This window comes from Vanessa cardui, chromosome 4 (assembly GCF_905220365.1).
Source record: "Vanessa cardui chromosome 4, ilVanCard2.1, whole genome shotgun sequence".
Taxonomy (NCBI): Eukaryota; Metazoa; Arthropoda; class Insecta; order Lepidoptera; family Nymphalidae; genus Vanessa; species Vanessa cardui.
Window position 1 is genome coordinate 6,452,355 of NC_061126.1, and position 27,844 is coordinate 6,480,198.

General features: G+C 36.5%; 2 protein-coding genes across 2 annotated transcripts in view; both read left to right on the forward strand.

The window, feature by feature from the left end:
• The window catches only part of LOC124544223 (cytoplasmic dynein 2 heavy chain 1), a 61,104-nt gene that overhangs the window by 9,579 nt on the left and 23,681 nt on the right, over nt 1-27,844 (forward strand). The window contains exons 18-37 of the mRNA XM_047122688.1: nt 198-450; nt 696-839; nt 961-1,142; nt 1,224-1,339; nt 1,652-1,797; nt 2,118-2,285; nt 2,656-2,814; nt 4,098-4,210; nt 19,642-19,855; nt 19,976-20,221; nt 20,320-20,690; nt 21,051-21,192; nt 22,471-22,590; nt 22,939-23,133; nt 23,509-23,741; nt 24,251-24,427; nt 24,730-24,853; nt 24,942-25,049; nt 25,384-25,540; nt 26,348-26,555. Coding sequence (XP_046978644.1) covers nt 198-450; nt 696-839; nt 961-1,142; nt 1,224-1,339; nt 1,652-1,797; nt 2,118-2,285; nt 2,656-2,814; nt 4,098-4,210; nt 19,642-19,855; nt 19,976-20,221; nt 20,320-20,690; nt 21,051-21,192; nt 22,471-22,590; nt 22,939-23,133; nt 23,509-23,741; nt 24,251-24,427; nt 24,730-24,853; nt 24,942-25,049; nt 25,384-25,540; nt 26,348-26,555 — 3,576 coding nt within the window. The remainder of the gene's footprint in view (nt 1-197; nt 451-695; nt 840-960; nt 1,143-1,223; nt 1,340-1,651; nt 1,798-2,117; nt 2,286-2,655; nt 2,815-4,097; nt 4,211-19,641; nt 19,856-19,975; nt 20,222-20,319; nt 20,691-21,050; nt 21,193-22,470; nt 22,591-22,938; nt 23,134-23,508; nt 23,742-24,250; nt 24,428-24,729; nt 24,854-24,941; nt 25,050-25,383; nt 25,541-26,347; nt 26,556-27,844) is intronic.
• On the forward strand, nt 10,544-16,969 carry LOC124544489 (laminin subunit beta-1). The gene has a single exon (XM_047123073.1). The coding sequence runs from the start codon at nt 10,596-10,598 to the stop codon at nt 15,945-15,947; it is 5,352 nt and encodes a 1,783-aa protein (XP_046979029.1). The 5' UTR covers nt 10,544-10,595; the 3' UTR covers nt 15,948-16,969.

Genomic DNA, 27,844 nt, shown 5'->3' on the forward strand with positions numbered 1-27,844 from the left:
AGCACTGATTATCAGATGGCCCCTGACTATTGGGTAAACATAAACACATGCTAAACATAAATAGTGTGCTGAATTTAACAATAAATTATAATGGGCCATATTCATATTATGTTGGGCCTCATCTGTTATTAAGGATAAAACGAAAATACATCATGGTTGATCAGTAGTGCAAACTCATGAAAACATTCACTTTTTAGTGACGATGAAAAAGTAGAGTGGATAACTATCGGAACGGCCACGTTACGTCGAGAGTTCGAGGCCCAGACGCGCAACCTGTGGGCGTGCCTCATGTCGTCGTTGCAAGCGAGCTGTCGCGACGACGCTGTCGCGTTGGAGTCCTTTATGGCCAACGCTACGGTCATGCTAGAAAACAAGGAAGTGCCTAAAAACGCTCAAGATTTAGCTGAAATAAGTTCCAAGCAGCAGGCGCTTCAGGAGCAGATGCCTGAGGTGATCTGCTTATACCTCACGCACCGTTATAGTACAAACGCACATACAAAAAAAATATATATTTTATAAATTTCAATAATATAGTAATACAAATAAACTATATGTTTGTATAGAAAGATAATGGAATACTAAAAGTTATGTAACGTGAAACGATTATTACAATATTATTAATAAGATACACCACACTATATGATATATAAGGTAGTATAATGTAGTGTAATAATTGTTAGCATTTATGATTTTAGATGGAGGAAAAAGTTGAGGATCTAAAAAGAAAGGGATACTTACTTCGGACCTGGGGTGGAGATTCGTCGTTCGATAACACAATACGAGATTGGGAAAAATTGCGCGAACAAATTCTTAGTCAACGAGAAATGTTCAACCATCAGGTACATAATAATAAAATTAATGTTTAAGACTCATACACGTGTGAACTTTTCAGATAAAATGTAACCATCAAAAACTGTCGCTGTCTCTTCCCCTCAATTCCCTTGCAACGTCTCTCGCCAGGCCGAAATAGTGAAGAGCAGCCTAAAGGGGTCCTGGGAGAACCTGCACGGCGAAGTGGAGGCGTGGGTGTCGCGCTGCGGGCGCCTCGAGCAAGCGCACGCCGACATGCGCCAGCGCGCGCGTGACGCCCTGCACGCCGCCGCGCATGCGCAGCGCCTGCTCTCCGCGCGCGCACAGCTCGCGTGAGTGACACCTCCCCCCCCCCGCCGCGCCCCACGACCCCCCCCCCCGCCACTGCGGCTGACGTACTCGTTACTTTGCAGGGCCGAGTGTGAGAAGTTCAATATGAAACTGGATATTTCGGACACGTGGAGCGAAGCGGAGACCCTCATGAATGATCTCTTGAACCTTTGGACCGTGCTGAAGGAATACGATGATGGTAAGTGAGTCGCTAGAGATGAAGATATGTGGAATACTCGTGCTGGGGTGAACACAATTTAGCAAACTTTTCTACAGTGAATAATATGTAGGTAGCTCGGTCAAGAAAGCAACTAATACTTTCTAAGCGTCCATTCACTGCTCTGTCAATCGACCAACTCAATTATTCGCCCTATTGTTATTCTTAATAACATAGACTGAATGCCTCAAATAATTCTCATATTTTTTTGACAAAATGTATATTATTATTTTTTTGCAATTAAGCAAGTAAAATGTATGTAGTGTAATGTTAAATAGTTTCTGTATTTTGTAGAGTTTGAAGAGCTGGCTGGTCAAGAATGGATAATTTTTCAGAAGAAACTTCACGTTCTCGACGACTTCGTAGCCAAGTGGAACAGTCAATTGGAACCGTATACCACAGTCACCTTATACATAAAGCAAGAACTTGAAAACTATTTGGTAAGATAACTTATATTCCCCTGTTCTTCTATCCGTAAGTTTTATATTTTTACGAGCATTCCTCTCCGGCTTCGCACGGTTGCAATGCTATGACATCACAGTAGAAACTTCTAATTTTTATTATAAATGTTTCTTTACTAGATTGTCCATATATTATAAATAAAAACCTTCCGCTCATATCACTTTATTTATTAAAAAAAACCGCATCAAACCGTTGAGTAATTTCAAAGATCTAAGCAAAGATCTAATACAGACACCGGTAACCGACTTTGTTTTATACAATATAATAATAATTTATCATTATATTTTGTCGTCAACAGGACCTGACAACAGCGTTGAAGTACCTACGTGGCACAGATTTTACCGAGAACCACTGGCGAGAAGTGTTTAGTCTTATAGAACTCGAATACGTCAAACCGGATGCGCTACTAGTAAAAGATTTGTTGAAAGTTGGTCACAATATCAAGAAACAGATGAAGACGTTGCAGGTTCTTAATATTTAATTAAATACGAGTATATTAGTGCTCTTAATCATGGTATTTATAAGAGTAACTTATACGATACCTTGAATAGTCATACTAAAATTAAAAAAAAAAATTTGATTATTTTACTGTCGATGGCTTAAAATACAGTAGTTGCAGAGCTTTTTGTAAGTCTGTCTGAGTAGTAGAGTAGTGACTACCTCTTACTAACCAGATATTCTGCTGCCAAACATTTATACGCAGTATTGTTGTACTCCGGGTTGAGGGTGAGTCTTATCTACATCCTAGTTCCCAAAGTTAACTTTTCAACATAACTTATGTATGAATTGCAATAAATTGTTAAAATAATAAGTTCTCACGTGGATCAATGAAATAGAAAATAAGCGCGGCGGCTTCGAGCGAGGCGACCATCCGCAGCGCGCTCAACGAACTGGAGCTGTGGTTCGCGGGCGCGCGCCTCGCGCTCGCGCGGCGCGCCGACGCGGCGCAGCGCCCCGTCTGCATCGTCACCAATTACAAGGAGATCATGACCAAGGTGAAGTCTAACTATTTGTTTAGGATTTCGAGACGCTTTTCGATTTTATTCGATTTATAGACAGGTATAGTACGACAGAACTTAGATGTCGCATCGGCAAAATTCGTAAAATCGATCACATCCGAATTAAGTACGCTATCCCAAATTTTTAAAAATGTATTTCTCATGCGAATATGATCTTTACACAAACGTAATAACTTGTTATATCATATGACCTAATATATCCGTCAATTTGACGCGTCGATTTAGATGCACTTGCTTTGTCTGACGCGCGAATTTATAGCGACGAATAGCGTCGAATGGCGCGATAGGGAGCTATTTATATTGGTTGTGTAAATCGGCAGTAATCGGTTTTATTTTCATTCCATTGCATTTTCCGATGCTACATCTAATTTGTGTCGTACTACTGTGTCGTACTTTCCAAAATTGCAAATATCTCTCACCCCCTTCTAAGACCAGTGTTAAAATAAACTCGTAAACCGATTTCAAATATTAAATTGCACGCCGGCTTCCTATATCAAATAGATATAATGAATTCCGCAAGAATGTACGAAATGATAATTATCAATTAAATTTTTAAGGCTGATGAAGCAATTTGTTAGGCGTTCAACAAAAATAGGTCAATGTTTTCAATTGATTTCACAAAAAAATCAAACACTCATATGATGGCCAACTATTGCTTGGGAATCGTGGGAGATGATAGCCCATGTCAGTTTAATTCAAGAAAATCACTTAAAAGACATTTTTTTTCCTGTTCAATGTTAATAAAATACGTACATTTTTCAAAAGTGTATTATTTTTATCTTTGAAACTAGAGCTGATAGAAAAAAACCAGTAACATTTTTGATATGAGATATGACCACATACAACAACAATAGCCTGTAAATTCCCACTGCTGGGATATAGGCTTCCTCTCCCTTTGAGGAGAAGGTTTGGAACATATTCCACCACGCTGTTCCAATGCGGGTTGGTAAAATGCACATGTGGCAGAATTTCTATGAAATTTATCACATGCAGGTTTCCTCACGATGTTTTTCTTCACCGCTGAGCACGAGATGAATTATAAAGACAAATTAAGCACATGAAACAGCGGTGCTTGCCTGGGTTTGAACCCGCAATCATCGGTTAAGATGCAGGCGTTCTAACCACTGGGCCATCTCGACTCTTGACCACATAAGGCATAGTTAAAATCAGGTCTAAAATCCCCGGCACCAAAATTGTTGTAGGCCTGTGTAATTAGCGGGCATTGGCGGTGGGGTAGTAAACAGTAGAGTGTGGGGCAGGTGGAGGAGCAGCAGTGGGTCGTGTCGTCGGCGGGCGCGGCGGGCGGCGCGTGGGAGGCGCGCCTGGCCGCCGCGCTGCGCCTCGCGCGCGCCGCGCACCACGCGCAGCGCAGGTAAGTGCACACTTATCACAAGATTTACGTTGACAATGTTTTGGTTAGGTGCTAATGTTTAAAAAGCTATATTTCAATGTGAATTTTCTTAATTCAATACTAGCTGAACTTACCGATTTTCCCGTGCGAAATTTATAAAACACAAACTACCAAGTTAGTAGATGGTAGAGTTTCATAAAATCCATTCTTAGCGAGATACCAATTGTGCCACCGTTTGCACTCTTCACTATTTGTTTTCTCCGATTAACCTGATGTTGACTGGGAGAGAGGGCCTGGATTTCATCAAGTCCGCCTTTGGTACCATGCAATTACTGATACTCAATAATAATCTAAATTGACCAAAAATTATATTATATAAGCACGCAGCTTTGATAAAGGTTATAAGAATTTTTCAAAACATCACTCTGTACCATGGCATATGCACATGTAATATGTATACATATAAGAATAATAATAAAGAAATCGTTATTCAACCTTTTCGAAACGTGTCGATAGGTTATAACAAATATGAAATTAAATGATGAATATATCCTCTTGGCGGATTTCGTCCATTGCACTTCGAATGAGTAATGAACGCGACATAACGTATCGAATTGCGCAAGTCTGTGCACACTATAAGTGAACTTTCTTTTCCTTCGCTCTCATAATTCGATGCCTCATCTGACATGATCGAATAGAGTACGGGCACAGAACCAGCGGCTTAACATGCCTCTAAGGCACGGGAATGCCAACTTGCACAATATTTTTAAAAGATATTTTTCATTAAGCCTACATGTTGTCTTTAACTTTTTTAACTTGAATATTTTTGTACCAAAGAAAAAAGCAGTTAACATTTTTGATTACAAAATGTTGCTGAAGTATGATGTGATTCGGCGTGAGGTTTTATATCCGTTATTTATTATCGTGTATATCCTGCAACGAATACAACGGCAATATAATTTCCAAATATTTATAAATAATTTGGGCTTTGATCTATTTATCTGATTCATATTGCTCAGACGTCTCTATATGAATGCGTTATGAAATATATAAATTCTGTTCTCCTGCCTCACTCAATTTACTCAATAACTTTGCTCAGCTTAATTAAAAATTTCGCCGTCGCAATATATAATCTGTGGAACATACATTTATACATTTTAAATATTGTTATATTATTTATTTGTCAGTTCTAATCGAGCTTCGTTCTCATCTCAATATAAAGCTATTATCAATTACGTAATCATCTAAATACAATTAAGCAAGATGAATATCACATGTTGCTGAAGAAAAAAAAAACTTTAGCATATGTTTTTAATCTTCCTAACGTTTCGTAGGATTTAGGCTTCATCCATATTTACAAAGCAATATACAGGTTGTGTACATGGAATTTACAAAATTATTATGATTAAAATAGTTATTAATACACTTATTACGTACATAATATCCATTACCGACTTTACATGGGTACAAAATGGGTCTACATAATTTTATACTGAAGGACAAACAATCAAACAAAACATGTGTTTTGTTAGTAAAACCTTCACCTCGCCAAACACTTTACTCAAGTTTCATTATCTAGAAATATAAAATAACAAGTCCTGACTGACTGACGTAAACTATTAAAGTTTGGGCCTTGAAATTTGGTGAGTAGGATCGATATATTAAGTAGACACCCATTAAGAAAGGAATTTTGGAAATTCTACCCCTAAGGGGCTTAAACATTTGTTCGTCATTTTTTAAGTTAGAAACATGAATATTTATTTTTGAAATACTTATTAAAAATGAGTAGTGATATATAAGCGTTGCTGGATATTGTACTCCTAAGGGAGTGAAATAAGGAATAAGGGTTGAAAGTTAGTATGTAAGAAAGTTTTTTTTTAAAGTAAAAACATGAAACTTTAATCTTGGCCTACTGATTAAAAATGAGTAGATATCCTAAGGGCTGAAATACACTCCAGTATATACAAAGAGGTTTTACATCAACATAATAGTTTAAGTTAATTTGTAAACATATTCATATTCTACGCGCAAAGCCGCGAATAAAAGCTAGTTACAAATATTCGCAGAGTACAAACATAAAAGCATTCGTTTCTATGGTTAAGGAAAGAAAAAGATAAATAATCAATATAAAAGCAAGCATTTTTGGTACTTACGTAAATTAATTTCTTATTATAACTAAAAATCAATAGAATTTGTTCTATATTTTATATATTTTCATAATACGTCGATACTCAATATTTTGTAATTGTAATGATTCATAAAGCTCGCTAATAGCAACTTACAAAATGAAAGTTGGATTTGAAACAGTAACAAACGAAATCTGCTTTGTATTTAATAACAATTATGCACTCGGGTGTTCACGTTCTGTTGCCACGTGCTGGACAGATGTGTCTTTTCGGATTCAAAGTAATATTAATCCTCTCTAAGATTTGAAAAATAAAAACAGTAATCAATATCTATAAGCGTAAACTTAGTTGATAAGTGGTATTTTTATACAGACATTAATATTTGTTTGTAAGTTAAATTAGTCAAAGTTGTTTAGTTTACCAACACGTCTACCGTTTATTTATTTAAAAAAATATTTTATGACTAATAACATTATGTATGTAAATGATACTTATAGTAAATACTACTTGTATAAGTATCTTAAAATTTTATAGTTATGATTGAGGTACACACTACAAAATTATCAAAATAGATGCCCGTTAATATTTACGTATTTCAGCTATTGTGGCATCTCGGCTCTTTATGATTCTTTACTAAGTGGTTATTTACTGTAATTATTAAAATGCGCTGAGACAAAAGTAGAACTTTTACAAGTTCATGAGAAGAAGTACATTTTTATGTAGTATTGACTTTGTTTAGTATTCTTTACTAGTATTACAACACGATTTAAAACTTATAAATTGTTAGCTAACATTCTAAATTAAACAAGTTACAGTGTGCAACGATATAACTTTACTTATCTCGATAACCCACCATTCAGTTCATTGAACTGAAATGTGGATTTCATACTTCCTAGTCGACATCCAAAATTAGGCGACATGCAATAAAGATAAAGATAGACCAGGCAATGAAACATGTCTACTAAACGAGACCCATGTGAGGCTCTGAGCTTTCGTTATATGTATGCATATTTGAGCATTTTTAGGAATTATTGATATGTATTCTTTGCCTATTTAGACATGTTAGTTCGTAGTGGTTTGTTTATTTTAAAGTTTGTTTGTTAAGTTGTGTGCAAGTTTGTTGCTAATTAGTTTTTTGAATACAACCGATCGTGCCTCGAACCCATTTCAGCGTCAACGCGCACGTATACTTTTAAGCTCACTTGGTACTTCATATTTATCGAACTTATCGTTGTCCGTCTATCCATATTGGTAGCTCACAAACGTTATTTTTTATATCACTAATATACTACATACATTAATTGTAATTACATATAAAAATATATTATTCAATATTACCACGTCGTAATAGTTTCCTAAAACTTTGTCGCGATATAATTAATCATGTTTTTTACTATATCCTGTGAATATTTTAACGAGCCTATTAAAAACTTTCAGATATTTTTAGCTGTGTGCAGCTTTATTTACTAAAATGATTTAATTTTTTGTTTATTTGAAACAAATATTGGAAGACAACGAATTCATTAATTTTAATTTTCATTGATATACCGAAAATTATACGGATAGCGCTGTAAATATTGTTCAGATAAACGGATCGGTCAACACGATGTTTAAAATAAACTTATTGATGAAAAGGGCGGCACTAAAACACATGACGCTATAAACAAACAATGAATGACTTTATTAAATTGAATACACATTTTACGAGCATTTGTGACTAGAGATACATAGTGTATATTAATATTAACAAATATGTATTGTATAGTACAGTCTAAGTATTAAGATTAAGAAACTTGGTTAGGTACTGAAAATCGCTTTATTAAAAGTAGTAGGGTACAGTTAACAATAAAGAATATAAATATAATATATATGCCAAAAAAACAAACATTTTATTAGTTATTTATAATATTAGTATAGATTAAGTTAAATATAAAATAATATTTGCCAATTTTATTTTATCGTTTAGTATTTTTATTCTTAAGATTTGAAGGTATGACAAAGCTTGATCAGTAGCCGCCAATTTATCACCACTGAACTTTGACACCGTAACCGTATTTTAAGATGAACCCTTATCAAGACAAAAGCGTTCATTCACATATATAGATGACGCACTCTACAATATTGTAAAGAACGGACATTCATAGCGTAAGAACATTCATCATCACGTGTACAATAAACTCATTAATGGTCCTATGTTAAAAAAATCGTATCCCTGACAAAGTCTTAATGTATACGCGTTGTTAACATAATACAAAACATCTTAGAAATTATTCTTTGAAATCATTTAGGTTCTTTATATGTCGAATATTATACATACCTCTGTGTATGTGTGTGCATTGTAATAATAGTTACCGCTTGTGGTTAAAATTCTAACTTTTTATTTAATAACTTATTTATCGGTCACCTCCTTTTATAATATTTGTAAAATATATTTCTGAAACATATACATTAAAATTCAACAATGTTATTAGCTAAATGACTGCTTGCTTAAAAGGACCGACACTATCAAAAAATGATATAAAACATTCAGTAGATATTCCCTTGCCATATAATAATAAATCCATTATACATATTTTGTGGCCTCACTTCATTTTTGTTCTATTCAGCTTGACATTGATAAAGGGTTATCAGCTACACTGTCGAAATTGTAACAAGTTATCTAAATAGTTAGAAGACTAAAAAAAATAATTTGCTTTATAAGTTATGTATTTGAAACATTTTTACTATATATTTTCACTATAATTCATAACAAAAACTATATTTCCAGTAGTTAATTTAGATAGTCTCAATTTAATAATTCAATTAATAAGTCAAAGTGTTAAGTTACCTTATGTCATACGAAATTCGACACCGTATTGTGGACACAATTTAACATTTGCAAATTACGTGTGTGCCTTAGTGACCCAGTTTATTTTGATCTTTAATACCTTTCGAATATAATCAACAACAACCTGTATATTTCCCACTGCTGGGCTAAGGGCTCCTTTTTGTTGAGAAGGTTTGGAACATATTCAGTCAGAATATACCTATCGTCTCCCTCGTTACTTAAAGCGTAAACTGTAAACGTATGTTCAGTAAAGTGTTACTAACTCTTAAAGTTCACTTCATTAAACATTTTGTGTGGCTAAGTTCATACTAAATAATGTATCGGCAATCGCATAGAATAGCAAAGAGACAAAGAGATTATAGATCGCAATACCTGGATTTGTTTACTTAGCTGGATACAACATGTAAAGACATTTCTATTTATCTAATTTCTATCTACGCATTTTATCGATTCCTGTTTTTCTCTGTATTGGAAAATGCATTTCAAATAATTGAGGCCAGCTAGATGATTTTCTTCATGTTATTAAAATTCAATAAATATGGCCTCAAAGAAGAAAATATGTTATCTCAAATTTGCCATTAATTTGTAGGTATGAGAGTTTGTAGAATGAATCGCAAATGTTTTATCTGTGTCGGATGCGGTGAACGGAAGGCCGACGGCTGTCGATTCGTATATCACTACCAGCTACTAAGTCCGAAGTTACAACCCTTTGAACGCGTAATGTGACGCGATCATACAGATAAATATTTATCAACATATACCTACCAAAGTAATGCTTCCACTGCTATTATACAAAAAAAATATTGATATTTCTTATTTTAACGTTACAATAATTAAGGGCTATTAATGATTAAATCATACTTGTGATTAAAACAAGGGTACATCCCAAAAAGCGGCTTTATTTTTGTTGCTTAGTGCCCATTTCGGAGAACGGCACGGGCGGGCGCGCGGGCGGGAGCGGTCGTCGCCTCACACAGGGCCGCATTCTACTACCTGCCATATTTATCACATTACTTGTTTTCACAAAGTATGACTCATTCTTATTCAATAAATATTTACTCATATGGCACAAAATCGAGATTAGGTGTAAATTTAAATTGCATTCCAAACAATAAATTTAGGACATTAAAGAAATTAATCAATTATTTCCATAACCTTATCATTCCTCTGCTTGATAGTCTTTTGCCATTTCTAGAATGCATCATTGCCAAATAATTATTTTTTTATTAATTAGGGCAAAATTATCAGAATCATCTTATATGTTCAACCTTTTTTTTAAATATAAATATTTCGACATGCGTTTAAATAAGAATAAATTGATTGAGTCTGACCCTGTGAAATAGTAGAGCCGACGGGTGAAGTACGCGAGGCGGGGGAAGGGTACTGCGCGAGAGTGGCGCGGGTGGCAGCTCGGCAGTGCAATAAGCGACGCGCGGAGAGCTTGGACCGCGCTATGGCTCTGCGCGCCGCATTGTTTATTCTCCCCGTGCTTATAGCCGGCGGAGACGCTGTGTATAATAGAGACCGCGATCGGCAACGTGCGGATCCGAGACTTTTAGACCGAGCTTGCGAACTTAGCTCGTGTTATCCTGCTACTGGTAATCTGCTTATCGGGCGAGAGGCTCGACTCTTCGCCTCTTCCACATGCGGTAGTTACGAACGCGAACGTTATTGCATTGTGTCCCATCTTGAAGATCGAAAGAAATGTTTTTGGTGTGATTCGACGAATAATACAATTAACAGTCCGTTTTTAAATCATCGGATACAAAATATAATTTATAAATATACCCCTGGAACATTGAGAAAATCCTGGTGGCAGTCCGAAAACGGAAAAGAGAATGTAACTATTCAACTTGATATGGAAGCTGAATTTCATCTTACGCATTTGATAATTCAATTTAAGACTTTCCGTCCGGCGGCTATGTTAGTGGAACGATCATTCGATTTTGGCAAGACTTGGCGGGTTTATCAATACTTCGCACACAATTGCGATGAAGCTTTTCCGTTCGTGCCGAAGCACACCCAGCGTACCTTGACAGAAGTTGTTTGTGAATCTCGTTACTCAGGTGTCGCACCTTCAAGTGAAGGTGAAGTGATATTTAGAGTATTACCTCCGAATATTAATGTAACCAATCCGTATTCTGAAGAAGTACAAAATTTGCTACGTATGACTAATTTGAGAATTAACTTTACGAAGCTTCACACGCTCGGTGATGATTTACTTGACAATAGAGCTGAAATTCAGGAGAAATATTATTATGCTATATATGAAATGACAGTTCGTGGCTCTTGTTCCTGTTACGGACATGCATCGAGATGTTTGCCAATGCCCGGAGTTGATTCCAAAAACAATATGGTGCACGGACGCTGTGAATGTACTCATAATACGCGAGGGCTGAATTGTGAGTATTGTGAAGATTTCTATAATGACCTCCCATGGCAACCTGCGGTTGGTAAAACTTCTAACGCATGTAAAAGGTGTACATGTAATAATCATGCCACGGTATGCCATTTCGATGCAGCAGTGTACAATAAAACAGGGAAAATAAGTGGAGGCGTCTGTAATAATTGTCAACACAACACAATGGGAGTTAATTGTGAACGTTGTAAGCCTACATTTTTCAGGGACCCAAGTTTGGATATACAAAGCCCTGACATCTGTAAACCCTGTGATTGCGACCCAGATGGCACGACAGATAAAGAAGTTTTATGTGAAGATGAAACTGATCTGGCTAATAATAAAACCGCTGGACGTTGTTTGTGCAAATCTAATGTCGACGGAGCTAGGTGTGACAGATGTAAAGATGGATATTGGAAGTTTGATGCTCAAAACCCTGAAGGATGTGAGTCATGTACTTGTGATAGACTGGGAACTGTTAACGAAAGGGGATGCGATCCGATAAGTGGAAATTGCTTCTGTAAACGGCATGTAACGGGAAGAAATTGTGATCAGTGTCTTCCAGAATTTTATGGTTTATCTGAAAGTGATGATGGTTGTTTATCATGCGATTGTGATCTCGGCGGTTCTCTCGATAGAGATTGTGATGTTATAACGGGGCAATGTAAGTGTCGCCCTAATGTAACAGGACGTCGGTGCGATCAACCCATACAAAACTTTTTCGTTGGAGCTCTTGATTCTATTATATACGAGGCTGAATCAAGCCAGTGTGACTCTCAAATAGATGATAATGCTATACAGAGTCAGCTTTGTCATGTTGTTATCCGAGAGAATTATCCAGATGGAAGAAAAGAAACTTGGACAGGACCTGGTTTTATGAAGATACCAGAAAGCAGTACATTAGTATTTGTAATTAATAATTTAAAGACAAGTATGAACTACAATGTTTTAATCAGATATGAACCACAGTCACAGTTAAATTGGGAAGAAGCTACAATTTTAGTCAAACGACTATTACCTATTGATACAGAATCGCCCTGTGCCAATGTACGACCGGAAGATGATACTATATTTACAAATCTGCCAGCAAACCGACGCAGTGTTTTAGTTCGACCTTCTGTTTGTCTTGAAAAAAATAAGGAAACTGAAATTCGTATATACTTAGGTCGACAAGATGGTCATAGTACAAATGGCAGAGCGTCTGTTCTCATTGATTCCATTGTATTAATACCTTCAGTGGATGATTTACCATTTTTGGGTAATGGAAGCTTAATGCGAGATGAATTTGACCGCTACAACTGTGGCGACTCATATTATTACGACCTTAATAGAGATAACATACCTGAAGTCTGCAAAAAATATCATGCAAGTATTGGATTTTATATAAGAAATGGGTCACAATCTTGTCAATGTGACCCATCGGGATCAAAAAGTCACCAATGTGATCCCTATACTGGACATTGCCAATGCGTAGAAAATATTGTTGGTGCAAGATGCGATCGTTGCGCTCCTGGAACATACGGATTTAGTAAGTTCGGTTGCAAACGTTGTGATTGTAACAGTATAGGCTCACTTGATAATTTTTGTGATGCAACCAGTGGTCAATGTAAATGTAGAGCTAATACTTATGGCAGAGCTTGTGATTTGTGTCAACCTGGCTATTTCAATTTTCCAAACTGTCAACAATGTGATTGTAATGGTCATGCTATTGAGTGTGATGATAAGACAGGAGCTTGTAAAGAATGTAGAGATTCTACTGAAGGACATCGTTGTGAACGATGTGTTGAAGGTTATTATGGTGACCCGCGACTTGGTGTAGATATACCATGCAGGCTTTGCCCTTGTCCAGGCGTGAAAGGAGACCCAAACAAAAGTAGCCACGCAGACCGCTGCGAATTAGATCCTGAAACAAAAGATGTAGTGTGTGATTGTAACGAAGGTTATGCTGGTCTACTTTGTGATGTTTGCGCTGACAATTATTATGGAGATCCTATTAAGGGTACTTGTGAAAAATGCGATTGTAATGACAACATTGATATAACAAAACCAGGCAATTGTGACCCATACACAGGCAAATGTTTACAATGTTTACACAATACAGACGGCGACCATTGCGAGGTATGTGAGGAAGGTTATTATGGAAATGCTTTAGAAAAAGCTTGTTATAAATGTAACTGTTCTGTATTAGGCACAAACTTCACAATGGGTAATTGCGACGGTATATCAGGACAATGTCCATGTTTCAATAATGTCATAGGTATAAATTGTGATCAATGTACAGAAAATCACTGGCGGATAGCCTTAGGTTCCGGTTGTGATCCATGTGAGTGTGATCCGATTGGTTCTCTTTCACCTCAGTGCAATCCTTACATTGGTAAATGTGATTGTAAACCTGGACATGGAGGTAGGCAATGTGATCAATGTCAAGAAAATCATTGGGGAGACCCTAATGTTGAATGTTATGAATGCGATTGTGATTTATATGGATCTGTATCACAACAATGTATGCAAGATAATGGATCGTGTATTTGTAAACCAGGTATTGGTGGATATAAGTGTGATATGTGTGCGAGAGGTTACCTTGGTGAAGCTCCAGACTGTTACGCTTGTGGAGAATGTTTCGATAGTTGGGATCGCCTAATAGGAGAAATGCGTCTACAAACTGAATACGCTATAGGAAATGCAAGTAAAATAAAAGTTGTTGGTTCAACCGGAGCGTATACAAGAGATTTTGAAGAAATGACCAAAAAATTATCTGATGTTGAAAACTCACTTCAAAGTGCTAAATTGGGCCAAAGCACAGTTAAAGAATTAGTATCAAATATATCCCAATTACAAGACCAGTTAAGTGAAGCAGAGAAGAAAGTAAAAGAAAGCAATGAAAACCTTAATGCTGTAACTTCAGATATTAATCTTGGCAACGTAACTTTAGACGGTTTAAGATCTAGTATTGATAGCTTGAAAACTAAAACTTTTGAGTTAGGTAATAACGCTACAAAACTACAAGAAGCTAATTTAGAAGGTGCCCTTAACTTAACACGCGAGGCAAAAGACAGAGCCGTCAAAGCAGCAGACGAAGCCGAAAGTGTTCAAACAATTATAGCCAATACGGATAGGCAAATTAAAAATACTGACAGACTTATAGAAATGCAGTATGCTAATTTCAATAATACCCAAAACGAAAATGATAAAAAATTAGACGAGTTACATCAACAACTATTAGATTTAGAATCACAAATGCCAAAAATAAATGAAAAAATGTGTGGTCAAGATAGTGACACTTGCGATATTTGTGGAGGAGCTGGATGTGGAAAATGTGGTGGAATTTCATGTGATCAAGGAGCTATAACAAAAGCAGAACAAGCATTAGATTTCGCAAATAAAACAGAACATAGAATTAAAGATCATGAATTAACTGCTGAAGATTTATTCAGGTCCGTATCTCAAATTAAACAAGATACTGTTGCTGTAAGGTCTAGAGCAAAAGATTTATTTAATAAAGCAAGTGAATTTAAATCATCAGCTGAACGAGCGACTAATGAAAGCCAAGAACTTACTTCAGAGTTAAAAGAATTTTTATCTAAAACAAATAATACGCCTGAAGATGTGAGGCAACTTGCCACTGAAATATTAAATTTATCAATTAGCATTGAACCAAAAGAGATCACAGAACTATCACAGCGTATAAATTCAACCGTGTCTCAATTGACTAATATTGAAAATATAATCGCTGAAACGAAACCCGACCTCGATAGAGCCAAAGCACTAAAGCAAAATGCAACTACAGTCAACAAAGCAGCTAATCTAACCCTAGAGATGGCAAATAAAGTGTTAGATGCCTTGGATGAAGCACAAGCTGCTCAAGACGCGGCTGAAAATGCTATAGATAAAGCAAATAGCGATATTGAAGCTGCAAAAAGTGATTTAATACCGATAGCATTAGAAACGGAACAAGCTCAGAAGAAAGCTAACGAAACTATGGACGAAGTTGATGGCCTCCGCTCTCGGCTATCCGACCTACAGAAGAATATACTCAAAATTGAAAGTGATGCAGACCAAGTCAAACAAGAGGCTAATGATGTTGTTAACAGAGCTGAAGGAGCTGAACAAAAAGCCAGACAATTAAGACAAGACTTTAAACAAACTAATATATCTCTTGCCGAAAGAGCTAGTCAAACTTCAAACTCAAGAGAACGTGCTCAACTGTTACTTAACAGAGCTACTAAATTGGCAAGTGACACACAAATGCAACTTAAGCTTTTAGCAAACATGGAAGAATTATATAACGATCACAATGAGCAATTAAATGATTTAGAAAAGGAAATAGGCGAACTAAACACCCAAATGAATTATTATGTATCCGAGATTACTAAACGATCTGACAAATACAGGTCTTGTACCACGTAATTGATTACTACTCGCACCATGCACTATGATGCACCACGTGCATAATATAATTTAGTGTTGCATTAATAGAAAAATCAGTAAAATCTCATCAATCTGCATTTATTAGTTAATTTGTTTGTGTAACAGAAATTTACTGTACTATTGAGTTATCATTAACAATATATTTTTTATTTAAATGTTTATTTTGAAATGAATTTGTAACAATCAACATAGGAAAAATATACTTTATAATAATGAAACATCACATTTGATTGATGCACTATTGACATAATAGTTCATTTTATAATATTTGTTGAACAATAAATTATCAGACTCCAATTCTTATACAATGTAAATTTAAGTTAATCAAAAAAAAAAATGTTTTTTTTTTTAACGTTTCTATATTTTAACGAGTTCGTTTTTTGTTTAGCCATATAAATGTTTGTGATCTATAAACAATCGATATATAAATGTTTGCTGTTTGCATTTGTTTCGTCGCTAGTATACTGTAGTAAGACAGGAATGCCAGTTGATATAATATTCTTATAATATATAAGCGTTCAGTAAACGTATTCCAAAGAAATATGAGTAGTTGTCGTAGACTCGTGTTAATATGTATAAAAGTAGATTAATACATGTTTTAGGATACAATTAAGTTTAGTCATGAAAATGTTTGATATAGTTGGTAAAACTTTTATTCAAACTAAGATTCTATAATGTAGATACAATATTGTACTGTTTCGTTATTTTTAAATAAATATACCTTAAAATATATTTTTTATGTTCTGTTTCGATATGATAACCATTATAAACAAAATATTACGAGGCGCATTTACTTAATTATAGACTTTCGTGTAATAGTTCTGTAGGGTGAAAAGTTAGCCTATGTTAAGTACATTTATTTTATTTTACTATTTTTGTGAGAACAATTTTGAAGAGGCTTTTTAATTATAAATAACATTTTCTGTAACATGAGAAGTCATGGACATAATCGACACCGTCACAAATTGTTAGTTTGTAAATAAATAATATCATTGTATCTATTACGTGTGTTTTTATTTTCATTTATTTACTCTTATTTAATATATTGATCGATATTATATTTATAATATTTTTCTTTAAAGACGCAAGTTCATATATTTTTTATAATTTAATTAAATTATGTTATTAGCATTATCATATGAATATAATATAAAAAAGTACTATACTATTTTTTTTATTAACAGTAGTAAAATCGAATCAATAAATACCATAATTATTCCCTCATTTTATAAATATCAGTTAATAATTTGTATTTAAATCCCGCTAAACATAACTTTTCGTGTACCTACCCATCCTGACTTAGTAGAGATAAAAGAGAAATGAGAAACTTATAATATATGATAATTTATAAGTAATGAGATGTAAACATCGATCAACCCATCTATCCTAACCGATATATCTATACTATAAATATAAAAGAAACTAGCAAATCAATACAATTTATAATTTTTTAATGCAATCGAAATACTCAAACCAACTTATTACATCCGTAATATGTAAACTAGAAAGATAATATTCATATTTGAAGTGATTTTCAAATGCAGTCATACAATTTATACTTATATAGATGTAATATAATAATTTTAACTTTCAATAAACATTAATAAAACGATACATATGAAGATACAAAATGTACAACAATAAAATATTAATCGAATGTGATTATCATTCTATTGCAGTTTTAACAATATTGTTTTGAATAGAGTCAGACCAAAGAAAGAGATTAAGCACCTAAGTCATTATATTACATACCTAATTTACAACAACAATAATATTACATTCACACTGATCGACTCTTATTATATTTGTTGCGCGAGATTTACGATGAATGACAAATTATATTAGTGTAAATGACAAATATGTTCTACATTAAATATTAAAGATATTCAATATATATTTAACAATAGAAATTCGAAATATGTATTCCGAAGTATACTAAAAAAATGTTGTTTCCTGTGAAAATGCGGTAGAGGATCTGACATTTACAATTCGAAGCTCTCCGTGTTGAATAGGGTCAATTCGAAAGACCAGGAAGTTCCCAACCAGAGGTGAAACATCAACAACAAGTAATATGATATTACACTGTTGTAAAATAAAATACATCAAACGTTTTCACCTTTTTTAATTGAGAGCCGAAATTATGTAGAGTGGGTGTTCGCTACATATTTAATTTAATTTGCAAATTAACTATTCAAAATTGCTTGAGTTTTATTGACCTAATTTTTTTTATGTCTATGGTGTCCTTAATGTTCTTGATATGCGTGTAGCATACAAGAAAATAATTCATAAGTCTTAATCAGGTAGTGTCTTCTTTTTAAACAGATTAAATCAAGTGGATTCTGGAATTTTAGACATATTGTAGTAAGTTATATGCGAGAAAAGGCCAAGTAAGCTCGAGTCTAGGGTGGCAAAATTAGCGGGCAGCAAATTTTGCCGTTGTTGAGGTATTTATGGTAGTCTTCATCTCTGTACACACCCATCAACGCCAAAAAAGCGAACATTCCTCAGCGAAATCATAAAACCACCTTATTTATACCACTAATACATCATAATATCATTTTTCAGAGCAGATAGAGGTCGTAACCTCTTTATAACTTAGAAAGAGCAAAGTTATCAAATACGTCTCTGGTTATATCAATATATGGTGTTCCTACAATAACAAAGAAAAAACACATACAGATTATGACAAATTTTATATTCTGTACAGCTTTTCATTCAAAATACATTTATAAATTACAAGATGACGCCCACGTTTACGGGGTTGCTACATTGTGACCATAAAAATGTAGACTATATCCTTCCTTGGAAATGAAACTTGCTTCATAAAAATTTTTATTAAATTCTCAGTGGTTTGGCGTAGAAAGAGCGACCGACAGACATAATTCGTTCATTTATAATATTAGCAAAAACTTCATCAAATAAAAGGGACCATATTAAGCTGTAGTATAAACAACTTCGTCAATCATTCAAACACCATAAAAAATATATTATTAACATTTTTGACTTGTTTATAAAGTAATCAAGTCTATTAACTCAATTGGTGAAATGTATGATACAGTATCATATAATTACACACTCTCAAACGAAATATAATTGACAAAATACCTATCCAACTCGTATACTAGTCGAATGGCGACTGATGAAATTCCCCCTGAGGACGATGTTTTGTAAAATGTTTTTATGACCTGCTAAGCTCACTCTTTTGTCTACATTTTCTAAACCCGTTGGTTACAGTCGGCGCATTGACTTATTACATACATATATACATATTTTATTATTTTTTTTTTATATGAGACAACATCACATACATTACTTTGATCCCAATGTAAGTAGCTAAAGCACTTGTTTTATGGAAATCAGAAGTAACAACGGTACCACTAACACCCAGACCCAAGACAACATAGAAAACTAATGATAATCTACATTGACTCGGCCGGGAATCGAACCCGGGACCTCGGAGTGGCGTACCCATGAAAACCGGTGTACACACCACTCGACCACGGAGGTCGTCACATATGATGTTGTTACTTGATAAAATCTGTTATTTGCATAATTCCAAAACTTAAAAGTACATAATTCAGTTTATTATTTTATATTAATAAATGCTATAAATATTAAGATATAAAATAATAGAAAAATTCAAAAAATATAAATATAAAATCGTTAATTGCAGATGGTTATATTTGGAACCCATACTTAGTAACGCTGACGGGGACCTAGGTGTAAAGTTTCGAAAAGTGGACCAAGGTTTTAGGCAAGTGGCACGGATTATCGAATCAGATCCTCGCCTTTCATCACTACTGCAGTCTACGAGACTTCAGGCGATGCTTGATACTATATCCGAGCAATTGAACTCCTGTCAGTCAGCGTTAAACGATTACATTGATGTAAGTCTCATATAACTCTTATGATTTTACGCTTCAACACTTACTCATTCGGTTTCAAATGAAAACATAACTAATTTTATTTTGTTTGTCAATGTAATTAAGTCTTCAATTATTTTGCAGGATAAACGTTCAACTTTTCCAAGATTGTATTTTTTGAGTGATGATGATCTACTAGAACTACTGGGGCAAGCACGGGCGGGAGCTGAGAGTAGCGAAACTGTAATGCAGTCTCATTTGAAAAAGTTGTTTCCTGGTATCACTGGCGTTCGTGTCGGCCCAGGAGGCCTGTCGGTCACGTCTCTGTGTAGCCATTTTGGAGAAACGTTTCAATTAGACCATCCCGTTGATATCGACTGCTCTGTTGAGGTATATCATTATAAATTCGTAATATTATTTACTACAATTTTGATTTCTCATTTATAGTAATTATACACAGATTTAAGTTAACAAAACACTTATAACAGGTTTGGCTAAAAAATTTGGAACAAGAAATACGTTCATCGCTAAAAAACATGGCATTAAAATGCTTAGTGGCAAATTCTTTACAAGATCAGGATCCATTTTCGCTTCCGACGCAAATATTATGCTTAGCGCAAAATATTAGATTCACTGAACAAGCGGAGAGGGCGATTACGTCCAAAGAACTTCACAAGTTAAAAGATACAATTGAAAAAGAAAACCTGTATTACGCAGCAGCCGAAACCGAAGATGAGTGTGAGAAATATAAGAAGCAAGCTTTAATATTGCAGTGTGCATATTATGTGTCGATTGTGCAAAGTTTAATTAAAAGTAATGTTGTGACAACTAGTGATTGGATTTGGCAGAAACAACTCAGGTGATGCGGTCTTTAAACTATATACATATAAAGCGTGTGTTTAGTGTCTGCTGCGACATCACTAGCGTAGATTTTAATTTTGACAGACTCATTGTTTCATAGAATCGATCGAATAGATTTCTGTTTATGATATTTCAAAAGATACAAGCGATATTTTATAGATTAGACAGTAAATAATTTTAGAATCTCAATTAACTTTATCTATATTAGTTCCTCCCTCTTTTTTATGCATGCTATACCTATTTACCTTCACTTTATGTATATTATTAATTTCTTTAATAAAAAATAGAACTTACCAAATAATCTTTATTGTATAATGAATTAAATTGATATAAATATACTTATAAGTAATGTTTCTAGATTCTACCTACAAAACAGTACGGAAGTCGTAGCTAAAATGGGCTTAGCTCAGATTTCATACTCTTATGAATATCTCGGCGTAAATACTGGACAATTCGTGAGAACGGAAACTACTGATGAAAGCTTTCTTATTTTGACTCAGGTGAGTGTTATCAGTTTAAATGAAAAAAATAAGTACGTAGTTTTTCGTTGTTATCAATAATACAGTATATCATTAGCTCCTTTTACAAGTATAAAACGGTTATGTGTTAAGAGAGCCGAGATTACTAAGTGGTTTTAATATTCACCCATTATTGCGGATCCAAAACCAGGTGCACAACTGATACGTGCTTAATTTGTGTATATAATTCTCGGTGGTAAAGGTAAACATCGTGGCATAAACTGCATATCTCTATTTCAATGAAATTTTGTCACTTGTGTTTTTACCAACCCGCTTTGGTAAAGTAGAAGTAAAGAAGAGAAAGGTTTAGCCCAACAAAAATAGTCTAAAATACATAAACTAAAAGTAAACTTTAGTTCACTTTTAAATACATATAATTGCTAAGTATTGGCATAATTAGAACAGTAAATTGAATCGAACTAATGCATGTATGTAAGGTGATATCCAAAGTGCGTTTATTTAATTTTTAAGCTCAATTTTCATGCCGAAATGTCAATGCCGAATCATTTCTGTAAGCAATTTCTAATTTTGAATTTTAAAAATATGTAATCTTATTTAATAATTAATTGACGATTTTAAAAAATATATACACAATTTAATATTTGAGGCCAAGTACAAGTTGAAACAATCAAATTATTTTATTTCTCTCCCGAGTAATACTGCAATAAAAATGTGACTGCATCTATCATTAACGATTACACATATAACGTCGTTATATACCTATAAACGAGTACATAAAATTAAGTGCTGCGTTGCCGCTTTTACGTGACCAACATGATGGACCATACTGAGTTGAACGGCAGTTTACGGAACGCACCTGACACTTCAAAAGCTAACTAACGAATATATCCATAATTAAAGTGGGAACAGCTTATTTTTCGTTAAAAAATATGTACAATGTCTGAAAATATTTTTTGGACGTGCTTTATAATTATAATACATAAACCTTTCTATCATTATAGTTCGATTTCTTCAACTTGCGTTACAAATAACACGGGGTTAGATGAATCATCGGCTAAGTGCCCTTCCCATTTTTTAAACAAATGCAGCGTAATCGACTCTTTAATAATATCTTTTAAATTTATGGAAAGTTAGATGCGTATAGTACGACACAACTTAGATGCATATAGATAGCATCAGCAAAATTCGTAAAACTCATTACTGCCAATTTACAGAACTAGAAATAGCTCCCGCAAGTTGTGTCGTACTATATAGATTACAAATATTTTTCGCATTAACTTTTTATCTGTTTCTTTACAGTCCTTACATCTGGGATTAGTGGGAAATCCTATCGGGCCCGCTGGAACCGGCAAAACGGAATCGGTTAAAGCTTTGGGATGTTTATTTGGCCGTCTGGTTTTAGTCTTTAACTGTGACGAAGTAAGTTTACACCAAATTAAGTTTTATTAGTATATGAGTAAGGTAATGTATTTAGTGACAAGGGACATATACCTGTTATTGAGGAATGCTATATAATATTATATAGTGTCACGTTTATGGATAGTCATGACTAACACTGCAACAGGTCGTTACTTTTTACCTCTCTATATTGTAAAAAAAATACCTATACCTCTCTATATTGTAAATAAAATGTATAGCTAAGGTAGATGTCAAACTGAGAGAGAAAGAATTATTATTTTTTTTTTTCAAAATGACGTTTTTAAAAACAGTTTATGATCACTGTCTTGAATATGAATATAGTATAATAGATACCTCTATCTGCGAAAGGCAATGGATGCCGAGTGCATGGGCCGGCTGCTGACCGGGGTGGCGCGGTGCGGCGCGTGGGGCTGCTTCGACGAGTTCAACCGGCTGTCGGCCGCCACGCTCGCCGCCGTGTCGCACCAGCTGGCGTCGCTGCTGGCCGCCACGCGCCGCGTCGACCCGCCCGCCGACCGCACGGCGCTGCTCAACGGCAAGCAGGTCACAGGCGACAATAAACAATACCTTCATATATACTGTTATATTACAATTATTTAAAATTTGTTTGTTAAAATTTAGAGGGCTATATTATAGCCCTGTATAACATTAATAATTTTATTATTAATTCCGAAGATTACGAATTTATAATTAATTTTGAATTTCTACTAAACAGCTTTAGTATCCCTGAATTCTGATTGGATTTAATTTATATTGTAAACTTTTTACTCGAAGTATACATGCAACGAAACAACAACAGCCTGTAAATTTCCCACTGCTGGAATAAGGCCTTCTCTCCCCTTGAGAAGAAGATTTTGAACATATTACCGAAGTATAAATAGGATGTGCTAATTAAATGAAAATCATGACATCCCTCAGGTGATCGTTTCGGAATGGTGTGGCGTGGCGGCGACTATGAACCCGGTGACCCGTGGCTATGGCGGGCGACGCTCGCTGCCCCCCGCGCTGCAACACGCGCTGCGCCCGCTCGCCCTGCGGCCGCCGCCGCGCGCGGAGCTGGCTGCGCGCTTGCTGGCCGCGTACGCCGCGCAGTCGCACCTGCAACCCGAGCGCCTCGCTGATGACTTAGACGCAGTCTTCACGTTGTCTAGGTCAGACCTCGGATTCGTCTGTTGTCTTTTTATGTAAATCAATTCATTGAAGACTTCACGTTGACTTGATGTTTGACATTGCTATATTATAATATGTAGTGGTGAACGAAATTGAATAATTCATTGTATTGTTTATTTTCTACTTTTCTTCTTAATTCAATTTAGTAGCTTCCACCGGCCTCAGGTCTGATCGGTTTATAGAAACATAATATAGGTTACATAAAAATACTAAATCATTATGTATTACGATTTGAGCTGTATAAATAATTATAATGTATAAAAATGTATAAGAAGATATCCTTAAATCCAATTTTTTTATCCGACTATTATAAACTTTAACATTATATTTACTAACATATTTTATAGCGTTATATATCTATATTTTTAGCGTTTTATATTTTTCGGACATCGGTATATCAGATATAGTAGACATTCTTATATGTCAAAAGTATCTATATTATTAGTTATAGTTATTTTATAAGATAATGTTCACGAATCTTGTCACCCAGCACGCTGCTGAGCGCGCAGCGGCACTACGACTGGGGCCTGCGCGCGCTGAAGGCGGCGGTGGGCAGCTGCGGCGCGGGGCTGCGCGGCGCCGCCGGCCCGCCCGCCGCGCGCGCCGCCCTGCGCGCCGTGCTGCGCCTCAACAACCTGTCCAAGCTCACGCGCCACGACGCCCACTGGTGCGCGCCCCCTACACTCATTCACTCATCTATCCAATCTTTATTTATTTATTTTTTACGCTGGAAAAACGCTTTACACGCTTCCCCCACGTGATGGAAAGTGGGGGGGGGTGGGACTCCCCGGTTTCCTGAACGCCTAGTGCGCCCAGGTCCGCCGGGTTTACCCACTAAAAAACCAGTGGTACCCCCTCCGTCTTTCGGTGGGCGCCACGGGATCGCTTACGCATGCTACCGCGACAGCACTTATCCAATCTGAGTACTTATGTTATTTTTTTTTAATTCTTACATGATTGACTTTTCAGTTTTGAAAATATTTTGTCCATGGTTTTCGCTGATGTACCGGAAAAGGAAACGGCTACAGACCCTCTCTATATAGCGCTCGAGAATACGGTCGGTCGGCTCGGCCTGGTGAATAACAAGTTCCAGGTACGACTAAATACTATATAGTAATAGTGACATCAAATATTATAAGATTCGTTAGTACAAGTGTAATATGATCTTTTATATATTGTAGGTCCAAAAATGCATGGAGCTCTATGAACAGTTACAGCAACGGATGGGTGTAGCGATTGTGGGTCCTCCGGGATCCGGTAAAAGCACTATTCGGCAAATATTAAAAAGTGTAAGTGTTTAGGATTTTCTTTATGACCTTCATTAAATAACCATTGTCTTCCGTATTTCTGTTGATTAAAACATTTGCAACTACTACTTTAGTATATAATTATATTATTAAGACTCACGTTTCACTTTTACGGCAAATTTTTGAAGTGATAACGTCTTATGGGAAGGCGAACCCCTCCGTTACGTAACGCGTTACAGCGCCAACCGGTCTGGCTTTCTTTCTCTGACGCACACGGGAGCCCTAACCGTATTTCGCACAGTTAAGCTTATCTATTCTATCGCATCCCGAGACACACGTGTATTTTTAAATAAGTTATTTTTATGTTATGTTTCAGGCGCTGACACAACAAGGTAAAAACATAGTGGAATACGTAATATGCCCCAAAGCGATGTCCCGCAGCTGGCTCCTCGGGCACATCGAGCTCGACACGCGCCAGTGGACCGACGGCGTCATTTCCGCCGTCGCGCTTGAAGTCGCCAACCAACCGGAAGGTACCCCGAGATATCGTATTGCTGCCATAATCACGTTGCTTTGCATTCTGAAACTTATAAATGCCATCAGCCTGTAAATTTCCCACCGTTGTTCCAAGGCAGGAGGCCTTGGAACAACGGTGGGAAATTCTCCCTTTGAGGAGAAGGTTTGGAAAATATTCCACCACGCTGTTCCAATGCAAATTGGTGGAATACATATGCGACGGAATTTTTATACAATTAGACACATGCATGTTTCCTCATTATGTTTTCCTTCACCGCCGAGCACGAGATGAAATTATAAACACAAATTCAGCACATGAATATGCAGTGGTGCTTGTCAAAACTATTTTAAATTAATGTTGTCTTAAATTTTCGTGATTATTACACATTTAAATAAAACTAGTTATTACGGATTTTAATCGCGTATATTAATTGGTATCTTGAGTAACGTTCCGTACGTTACTCAAGATACCAATTGAGAAATCGTTGGCGGTAGTTGTTAATAATATTTCCTTTGTTCTTCAAATAGACAAATGTCACCTTAGTCTACCCGTGACCACGAACGCTGTAAAGTGCTCGAAACGTCGGGATGTCCAAAATAATTAATATACGCGATTAAAATCCGTAATAACTAGTTTTATTTAAATCTATTTTAAATTATTAGAATCTTAATAAGTTCCCAATAATATATAATTATACAATCTATTGAGATTCCCACATTAAAAGAAGTTTATATATATTGTTTGTCTTCAAAAAAATACTTATAGTCAGATGGAGGTTGCAGAGAATTTGCTTTTTACTTGAATTGGGTTAATTTTGATTCAGACGTGTGGTCGTGGGTCGTGTGCGACGGCGACATCGACCCGGAGTGGATCGAAGCCCTCAACTCGGTGCTCGACGACAACCGCCTGCTGACGCTGCCGTCGGGCTGGAGGGTTCAGTTCGGGCAAAACGTTAACTTCATCTTCGAAACTCACAGCTTGGAATACGCCTCGCCTGCTACGATATCGAGAATGGGAATCATCCTCTTTAGGTATTATAGTTATTATGCTATTATAGTACGACACAACTTAGATGTCGCATCGGCAAAATTCGTAAAACCGATCCCATCCGAATTGAGTACGCCATCCCAAATTATCAATATTTATTTCTCATGCGAATATGATCTTTGCACAAACGTAATAACTTGTAATATCATATGACCTAATATATTCGTAAATTTGACATGTCGATTTACAAACACATGCTTTCACTGACGCGAGAATCTATAGCGACGAATAGCGTCGAATGGCGCGATAGAGAGCTATTTCAATTGGTTGTTTAAATCGGCAGTGATCGGTTTTATTTTCATTCCATTGCATTTTCCGATGCTACATCTAATTTGTGTCGTACTATACGTGCATCGTTGGCCTGAGACCCTTAGTCATGGTGAATAAAAACTCTGCGTAGTATGCGCAGACGCCGGCAAGCCCTCCGGGCACGTGATGGGGTCTAAAGAATGTAACCCCCCCATCACGAAAGGTAAGGTGGCCCTCGCTACTCAGACTACCAATAACGTCGGACGACACCAGGCTGAGGAGGAAGCTGCAATGTCAACATGAGCGCAGACTTCAGCTTCCTTCAGACGAATATCAACCACTGCGCCGGGGCTCAGGATCTTCTACTGCAGTCCATGGCGGAGTGGCAGGTAGAGCTGGCGGTGGCCTGTGAACCCTACTACGTCCCTCCCCTACCTCACTGGCTGGGAGACTTGGACGACACCGTAGCGGTCCTCACGAGGAGCGGAACGGGCCCCCCCCTCTCACTCATCGAAAGGGGTTCGGGCTACGTAGTCGTGGGGTGGGGGGAGTACGTCGTTGTCGGGACGTACTTCTCCCCTAACCGCAGCCTGGCTGAGTTCGAGACCTATCTCGGCTTGGTCAGAGCTGCGGTGGCCAGGCAGTCGCCGAAACCGATAATGGTTCTCGGCGACTTAAACGCGAAGTCGCGTGCCTGGGGTAACCCTGTCACGAATCCGCGAGGGAGAGCCGTCCTGGTGTGGGCCCTGCTCTCCAACCTGTCCCTTCTCAACAGGGGACAGGTTCACACCTGCGTTCGCCATCACGGGGGTTCCGTGGTGGACGTTTCGTTCGCCACTGCTGTCGTAGCACGCAGAGTGGTTGATTGGAGAGTGGAGGAGGAGGTGGAGACTCTATCGGATCACCGGTACATCCGATTTGAGATCTCCACTTCTCGCAGGCCGGCGGAACCCCAGAGGGTGCCGACCACGTTGCCGAGGTGGTCTCTCGGCCAGGTCGATCGAGAGCTGGTCAAGGAGGCCGC

What these genes read in the sequence shown, in the direction of transcription:
- LOC124544489 (XM_047123073.1), top strand. Translation starts at nt 10,596, where the DNA reads ATGGCTCTGCGCGCCGCATTGTTTATTCTCCCCGTGCTTATAGCCGGC.